Raw genomic sequence first — 9,464 nt, 5'->3', positions numbered from 1 at the left:
AAAAAAAAAAATCTGTTTTTAAAAATTGCCTGTTTGACTTATAAGTTTTATTGATTAAATATTTTCTTTTTTTTTTTTTTTTTGCCAGGGAGAATAATTTTCGAATCCGTTATATTGTGTATCAGTGATTAAATGACAAATGAGCTAATGAAGCGATAGGATTACCTTTTGAAGGTGAGATGTAATGCTTAGTGGGTAGTGGGTTGTGGGTAGTGGGTATCGGTTGGCGGCTCAGATGCTCAGTTGGCACCAGTGATCGGATAAGAGAGTTTCAGCCAGTGGTTCAGAAATGATGCAGCTCGCCAGTCGCACTTTTCCCCTCTTTTTGCCGCTTATATTACTCTCTGTAAGTGACAATATATTTTATTTAATCAGAAAACAGTTGGTTACAAAGTGTGTTTAATATTTAGAAATTTCTAATCATTTTTAGCGTAGATAAGTAAATTTACAATATACAGACGCGATAGTTATAACATCTGCATCATCTTGTGATTTCATTAATTTATTTATATATTTATTTTATTTAATCCAACAACGGTGACAGTTTTGCCATCCTGTTGAAGTCCTCCGTCACCAAGTCTCGTGCTAATCATCAAATCATCTGATTGCGTTTATTCGATTATATCTTATTTTCTGTTTCGTGTCGATCCAATGTGAAATGCGGTTACAATATTATTTGCTAAATTAGTATATCTCATATAGTTAGAGATGATCTAAATAAAAAAAAAATTATCTTTTGTAAACACTTGTTTGGAGTTGATAGATCCCAATGCTAAAAGGAATATAATCAAGTATTTATTTTTATATCGTAATTTTGGAAATTTTCTTAAAATAATTTCGTAATTTAAAAATATTATAACAACTAATTGATTGTCTAGCATCAATAAATTAATAAAGTGATTTTGTTATAAGTTTTCAAAGCTAAAATGTATTCGCAAGTTTCCAAGACATCAAGATCTTTTCAGTGGACTCATTTTAAAAATGTCATTTTTTTTTGTAATGTTCCGTCACCCAAAATTTTATGCTTTACTCAATTAAAACGATGTGTAATTTTTTTTTTTTTTTCAAAAATAAAATAAAGTTTTTTTCATGTGAGCGATGGAATAAGAATGTTATACGTGATAAATGGTTATAGCAAATATTTTCAATACCAATGTTTATTAATTATAGCAATAAAATAAAGCAGATTATCCAAAACTGTTGATAAATGGTTTAGAATAAGAAACCGACTTAGCATTGCTGATAACATAGAACTGAGCTCGGATTCTGTTCAACTTCAAAGAAAAGCTCTTATACACAATTTTTTTCAAGCTTGATTTATTTAATCATAACGATATGGCGTTAGTTTAATTTCTAACTAGTAAAAAACGAGATTAATCTAAACTCAAAATTTTTTATAATTCGGTTGCTAGGTTTGCACTCATGTTGCTAACGACACTGTATTTAAAATTAAAAATTGACATTTCTGTCTTTATAAAGCTGTTTTACAACATTTTTTTTTCAAGCTTGAATTATTTAATCATAACGATATGGCGTTAGTTTAATTTCTAATTACTTAAAAACGAAATTAAGGTAAACTCAAAATTTTTTATAATTCGGTTGCTGAGTGTGCACTCATGTTGCTAACGACACTGTATTTAAAATTAAAAATTGACATGTCAGTTCTATAAAGCCATTTTACAACATTTTTTTTCAAGCTTGATTTATTTAATCATAACGGTGTGGTGAAAGTTTAATTTCAAGTAAAAAACGAGATTAAGCTAAACTCAAAATGTTTTATAATTCGGTTCCTAAGTGTACACTCATGTTGCTGACGACACTGTATTTAAAATTATAAACTGACATAACTGCCTTATGAATAGTGTAGAAAGACCAACCATAATTTTCCCTATTATCATGATGAATGATAATATTCTTTAGCAGCCTCAATAATTCATCTCTGTTATTCACATCCCGTCAAAACAGTGTGATATGTTTCTTCATTTAAATTTCTTTGAGCAGCTGGCAAATCCATTTCCAATGGCAAATCCATAACCTTCAGCTTACTTATTGCATCCAAAACTCTTCAATCAGATACTCACAAGCCTTGAAGAGATAAAATTGGAGGTTCTAAACAATTGCCATCAAATGACCTTTATCCTCCCATTCGTCTTAAACCTAATACTTCTTTTATTCCCTTTAATACTATTCTGGTTATTATTGTAGAATAATATATAGATACATAGAACTATGCACAAGTACATAACTTTAAATTCTCATTTAAAACTTAGAAAATTGGAAAATGATATTTTTTTTTTTATGGTTACTGTATTATTTATTAAATGAACGCACTGAACTTCAATCTAATTACTGAATGCTCATAATAATTCCTACGATGAGGCATATTTAAAAATAATATAATTGGGCTCCTGGGCTAGTTTAACTCTGTTGGCACTATTGAAATATTTAACCTTGTAGGAGTACGCCGTTGTATCAATGACCATTGTTTATGCCTTCGCTTTTTTTTTTTACTTCTATGTTTTCATTAGTTGAGGGGATTGGAGGGTGACTATATATAATATAATATTTTGGCGGGAACTATAAAGTTAAATTATGATGCAAGCCAGGAGATACATAGGGCTATGCAGCTGATCCTATATCTTATACACTTTTTTTTCTACACGTCCCCAGTGCGGCCTCCGTGTACTTCTGGTAGCCTTCCAGGTGAGGTCGTTCATCTAAGATTGTCCTGGTCTTGATCCCTGCAATTTTCTTTCCCTACACATATTTGAAATTCGAGTAGTTTTATTGAATAACTAATTGAGGGTACCTAAGAGGATGTTGAGTTCTTTTTAATCTAAGAAATTCTTCATTATGACATTAAAGGTGATCCATTGTGAACCCTCAGGTAGTGCACGGGGGGTCAATCTCCTTTCCAGAGCCATGGTGCATCGCTCGGAAGCACCCACGCTCTGAGGGGAATTGCGAGGAGAACCCCTTTCGTTCTCAAACACGACAGTATATAGGAAAAGTATTTTCTTAAAGCAGTCTTTTGGGATTGTCACCCGCTGACGGAACCAACCTATGAAAACCGCGTCAAGAAACGCGCGATGTATTTGTTAAGTACATCGCGCGAGGCCTTGGGCCACGGTGAATAATATTTTTAGTGAAATGATTTTTTAGGTTTCTTTTTAATTGTCTACATAATCTCTCCAGCATACCTACTGACACTTCCCTTTTGAACGTATCTTCAACTGCACAGGAGATGGCTGCATATAAAGTACAGACTAGTGAATCTGTCATATTAGCCTTGGGATTATTCCCCTAGTATAAATTTTTTTTTTCTTTTTTCTCAATGACCTAAGATTAAGTTGTGCATGACCTACCTCTCACTTAGTTATGACTTTTGATTCTTCGGATTGGTGCAGCTGGAACTGTTGGAACTATCTGGAAATGTTGCTTCCTAGAGCCCGTCATTATTTTCGGCACCGATTTTTTCACAACTTTTGATAGCTTATTAAGTATAAAATAAAAAGATTATTTTAATCTTCACAATATTTCTGTCCTTTCTCAGGTTAAATCGTATTTATAACACAAACAATTAGATACAACAATAAAAATAAATATATATAAATTTAAAAAAAAAAACTTGTAGATTGATACATAACAATACCAGGTATAGCAAAGTGACAGTTGGACTGATGGTTAGTATGAAATGATTAGTTACAATAATCTTTTTCTGTTAATATATGGAAAAAGTCTAGCTAAAACTAACAAAATGGCCGAAAGATTCACTTTTCTCTTTTTTTGTTTTAATTAAAATATTATTCCACCACATAAAACTTCCTTGAATCTTTGTCCAATTACAAATATCATAAAGGTTTACTTATGTTTGGTGCTACACGAAAATCAAGAAAAGAGTTTTTAGATAACTTGTGTTTTAGTAACTTTCCATGATTTTATTATAATTCTCTATCTATATTCTTATTTAATCCTTACAGTTCAAAATCCTTAATGCTCCTTACTTTGTCACAAATCAAATCATCCATCAGGACCTCAATGTCCCCTATGTTGCCGATTTGGCCAGAACCAGATACCAATCCTTCCATAATAAACTTCCCAACCACCCAAACCAACTCGTTTCTAAACTGGCTTCTCCTTCACTACCTAGTAATCCTCCTAGGCGTCTGAAAAGAAGATGGCCTCGAGATCTTCTCCTTTAGAAATGTTTTTGGAGTTCTATCAATGGGTAGATTCTCCACATGTTTGTATCATGTCATAATATCACTCACAGAAAATTTACTTGATGTGTATATATGTACACAGTTGTAAATAACAATAAATAAATTATTGTTAAACGAAGAAAAAAATTAAACCGTTGATTTTAACTAGTAATCCGCTCAGTGTTATTGATGTTCTAAAAAATATTTATAATCTACTGCAGTGGAATTTGTATAACCTTGTAAACCAGATGCAGTTAGCGGAATCATAAACGTATTATTAGATAAGTAAATGTTATATTAGAGGTGTATTTAAACATTTGAGATAATGATGAAGTAGCTTTATCAAATCTTTATCGAATTAAAAATATTTAAACACAAAGGTTATTCAATTTTTTAAAATCAGAAAATATTGTTAATGTTTGTCAGTACAAGATAATGACACCTACAAACAGTGAACCAAAATATATTCTGTGGTTACTCTTTACAACCGTCTTTAGAGTTGGATGACTAAAAATGTCGAATAGAAAATACTTTGTTCATATGATAATCAACTAGAATTCAGACTAGACTACGCCGATTTTTTCCTATTTATTTTTCTAAATTTACAACTGTATTTACATAGAAATAAATCTAGTAAATGTAGATGTTAGTTATATTAAAGTACCATAATACAGATTCGTAGAGAAACAACCCATTGGTAGCACTTCAACATTTCGAGGCCATCATATTTTCAGGTGCTTTGGAGGATTGTCAAGAACAGAAGAGAATGATAGGTCAGAATTCAGTGGGTTTGGGTGGTTAAAGAGTTTAAAATGGATGAATTGATACCTGGTAAGGATTAGATCTGCTATATATGGAACATTAAGGTCTTTATGGAAAATTTTATTCGTGGAAAAGAAAGAATCATTCAGGATTTTACGAAGGATTTTGGATTGTAAGGATTGGACACAAGAGACATTAGATGGATTATTGGATACTGAAAGCTCTACTCTGTATGTCCTGATAGGTTTTATTATAGTTATATAGGGCATCCTTTTGTAATGGATTGAAAGCTTAGACCGTTTGTCAAGTTAGTGTCGTAATGGTATGAATTGACGTGCAGTTTCCTGTCGTTTCAGTCTTGTGTGAGGATTCCAAGTTAGTCATTTGTCTAGATGTAGTCTAAAGTAGCGGTTCGACAGGGGGTAATAGGAATATTATTAAAGGATAGTGTGGAATATTATTAAAGCGGTGTTCGTGCGTTTACGACGAATGGTAAATGTGATTTGGTAGGATTTGTTTTAATCCTCCAATTTCGACACCATTCTACAAGGGTTGTCATTTGAGATGTACGGGTAGAAATGTACGGAGTTTGTAGAGCAGTCCTGGGAACCAGACTCGATCAAAAGCTTGTTCTACATCGAGAATGACTCCCGCGCAGTACAGTCCATGCTATAATGTAGACGAGACACCATTCTTCGAGGACCGGCATAAGTGGTGAGGATAGTGTTAGGATTGGTTGGGATATAAGCTATATAGACGGTGTAGAGAATGGGACCGAGGATACTACCTTGAGGAACACCAGCGGACTGAGGGGATGAATAGGAGCCACTGTGGTTTACTTGGAATAATCTCTCAGAGAGTAAGGAACGGATAATGAGAAAGCATGTGGGAGGTAGTAGTTTAGGGAGTATGTAAAGCAGTCTTGGGTGCCAAACTCGATCAAAAGCCTGTTCTATATCGAAAAAGACTCCCGCACAGTACATTCCGCGCTTTAATGAAGACGAGACAACGTCCACCACACGATGACATTGCAAGATAGTGGAGTTGGATGTTCGGAATCCAAACTGGTGATATGGGATTATGTGATTAAAATCTAGAATGGGTATAGGGTTTCTAGAATGAGTTTTTTACTCAGGGTGGGTAAAAGAGACATAGAACTGTAGGATGATGGGTATTCCGACGGTTTTTCGGGTTTGGGTACCATTTAGACTACTGATAATTTCTATGGGTCAGGAAAATATGTGGAACGGGGTGCAACACCGAATTTTAAATTCGACGCAAGAACAAGGCTGTCCTTAACTAAGAGGAGACCCAAGGTATTGCAAGACATGGGGGCCCTCTTATAAACAGTAGTTTTCAATCGGTGGGCCGCGAGAGCCTTGGGTTAGACTGCAGGAGGTTTCAGCAACTCATATTTTTTAAATTTATTGTTAGAACTGTTTCATTAATTATCTATTAATTAAATTAATTACCATTTGTGTGTCAGTTAGAAGGTTTAAACAGAAATGTACGATAAATGCCGGGAGGGCTCCTGAACTCACAGGGCTTACTCACGGCTACAGTAAAACAAATAATTATTATCTACTTAGCCGGATTCAAACCTGGGTCCTTGGAGTAATCGATTTTCTTACCAAAGAGCTACCCACTCCCACCTAATTTATTCGTTATGATAAACAAAAGATTAGAGTATAGACACAAGATTGTGTATCTGAAAACATTGATTTTTTTCATACTGTTAGAATAGGAATTTTAATTAAGACTGTTGTATTTTTTATTCGTAACCATTAAATATTGGAGTACTCATCAGTAAAAAAAAACTTTAATTCACTCTATGTATGCCGACGTTATCATCACGTATTATGGTAGCGTTTAATTTTTTTTTTAGTATTTTTATCTGAATACTTTTTTATTTTTATATTAATTAGTTAATAAACTTAAGAAACCTTGGTAGACCGACCTCTTTCATTATCTAAAATTACGTTGAGCTTTGCGTTGCCCAATAAAAGACTATTACATGGTTTTAAGGAAATTGTTGCCCCACAAAAGTTATAAAGTCAATGTTAATGTCAATGTCATTTAGACCAATTAAGATCACTAATTAGTAGTTTCAGGAGCGTCCAAACCCCTCTCAAGGACGATGACACATGATGAAAAAATGCATCCATTGCAATTTTTCAATTTACGTGCCTAGATGCACTTGACTAAATATATTCATGCAATTATAACAATTATAAGTTAAATTGCTTATAAAAATGGCTACCAACATAATCATAATTTTATAACACGATGTAGCACTCTATGCTAACCTTTAATTATTATTGTTAATATTTTAGAAAATACATAATTCGCTAGAGCTTTTTTTATCATTCTATAATTTCAGGTTCTGTTCCTTGGAATCGGACTATCAAGTATATTCCTCGACTAAACATTTTAACTCACACTAAGCCTAATTCTTTAGCATTTAGTTTATCTGCATAATTATTTTTCAATTTTAAGGACTATATTACTCATTCACAAAAATTTCATTTTTTTTTTTATCAACCTAGGTATTTCTGTATTTATTATACATACATGGATGATTGACCGTATACGAATTTGAGGTAGTTGGGAAGGTCTATAGTCAAGAAGAAATAAAAATAATTTCTTAACTATTTATTGATATCCGACGTTTCAACATGATCAAGACTAGAAATGAAAAGATATGAAGAAAGTACAGTTAATGCAAGAGTAAAAGAGTGGTATAAAAAAAGATGTAAAGTAGGAATATAAAAACTATCAAAAACCTATAAAATAATAAGGAGAATAATAATTTCTTTAAATTTTTCATTGGTATTTACAACTGTATCAAAATATATACAACATGTAAATTTAAAGTTTGTTATACAATGGCATGATATAAACACGTGGGAAATCTACCCATAATTAGAACTCCAATAACATTTATAGAGAAGAAGATCTTTAGGCCATCTTATTTTCAGGATTATTAGGTAATGAAGGAGAAACAAGATTAAAAAAAAGTTTAGGAAGTTTATCATGGAAGGATTGGTATCTGCTTTTAGCCAAATCGGCTACATATGGAACATTGAGGTCCATGATAGATGATAGATGATTTGATATGTAACAAAGTAAGGAGCATTAAGGATGTGTTGTAATAGACGGAATCGACGAACGGTTTTCTTTCTTTTCAGTCTTGTATGAGGATTCCAAGTCAGTCGTTAGTCCAGGTTTAGTCCTTGTTGACGGATCTGTTCGACAAGAATAAGTGGAGAATTAGTAAAGGATACTGGGGGAAAGGACGACATGGGATTATAACGAAGTGTAAATGTGATGGATATTAAGGATAAGGATAAATACAAAAATTATTAATATAATGAAAAATATTGAACTGACACATCAGATTATATATTATTATAAAGATCTATTTAGTTTAATTAACTGAAGATACATAATAACTAAAACAGTAATTATTAATGAGCTAGTAGATTAATAATATTTAGGTAATATTGAATGGAATTAAATTAAGATATATGATAAATAATTAACCCTATAAATAAATAATTTATTTATTTGTTTATGGGGCAACCCCCGTACAAATAGAGTTAGACTGTGAAATACATGAAATAGATAATCAATTGTAGTAATTTTACAAAAATGATGAGTTAAATATCGTTTATATAAACTAATAATAAACAATATACCCAAGCTGGGCTATCCACATTCGTTAGAATAAAACAGTAAAACAAAAACGTCATTTCATATTTAATAATATTAAAAATAAAAACTATACATCCTATTGGGACGATAGGTGTCCAGATCTATGCAAACGTTTTTGAGTTACATATATAAAATCAATTTAAGGTCCAATCCTGAGGGTACAGACAGAAATTGGCTAATAACGCTTAACTTCGGCATGTATCGGATTCGGTTCTTATGACATGCGGGGCAATTAGTAAAAAAATGGAAACAATCCTCCAGGGCCAAGTAAATTAGTATTACAAAGTACATAAAAATATAATTAAGAAGAAAGCTAGCGGAATGAGTGAAAGGTTGAGATCGGTATGATAAGAGTTAAGAAAACAGTATTTTGAAATATCAAGAGAATAGTAAAGTTAAGGGTAAATAATATGGCTAGATAACAATAAAGAAATATCATAAAATTATTAATAAAAGTGGGTGTAACAATAAATAGAGTAAATAAAAATACCTGATTTGATGATTGTGGGTTTAAACAAGAGACTCACGGTTGAGTTTCAATTGAGAAATGACAGATTGGTTTGTTTGGGATACAAATATTGGGTTGAGTATACATATGTATTACACCTCTCTTTACTCTTTTAGGGATGTAAAACCGAAACGACTTAAAATGAAGCGAGCTAAAACGGGAATTCCACGTACAGGTGTTTTGAGGAAAATAGTTTTTATAATTGCACTGGTATTAACAAGTAATCTGGGAGGAATTAGTCTGGTAAATGGTCCTTTTCGCTAAATCCTAGCAGCTAC

At 32.3% G+C, this 9,464-nt stretch overlaps 1 protein-coding gene across 1 annotated transcript in view; it reads left to right on the top strand.

The window, feature by feature from the left end:
- Positions 1 to 204: 204 nt before the first annotated feature.
- The window catches only part of LOC106692738 (tubulointerstitial nephritis antigen-like), a gene marked incomplete at its 3' end in the record, with an annotated part of 85,323 nt that continues 76,063 nt past the window's right edge, over positions 205 to 9,464 (top strand). The window contains 1 exon segment of the mRNA XM_014438854.3: positions 205 to 346. Within this exon segment, the coding sequence (XP_014294340.1) occupies positions 290 to 346 (57 nt within the window).

This window comes from Halyomorpha halys, unplaced genomic scaffold (assembly GCF_000696795.3).
Source record: "Halyomorpha halys isolate HHAL.00 unplaced genomic scaffold, Hhal_1.1 Scaffold68.1, whole genome shotgun sequence".
Lineage (NCBI taxonomy): Eukaryota > Metazoa > Arthropoda > Insecta > Hemiptera > Pentatomidae > Halyomorpha > Halyomorpha halys.
This window is presented reverse-complemented; position numbering and strand designations above follow the sequence as displayed.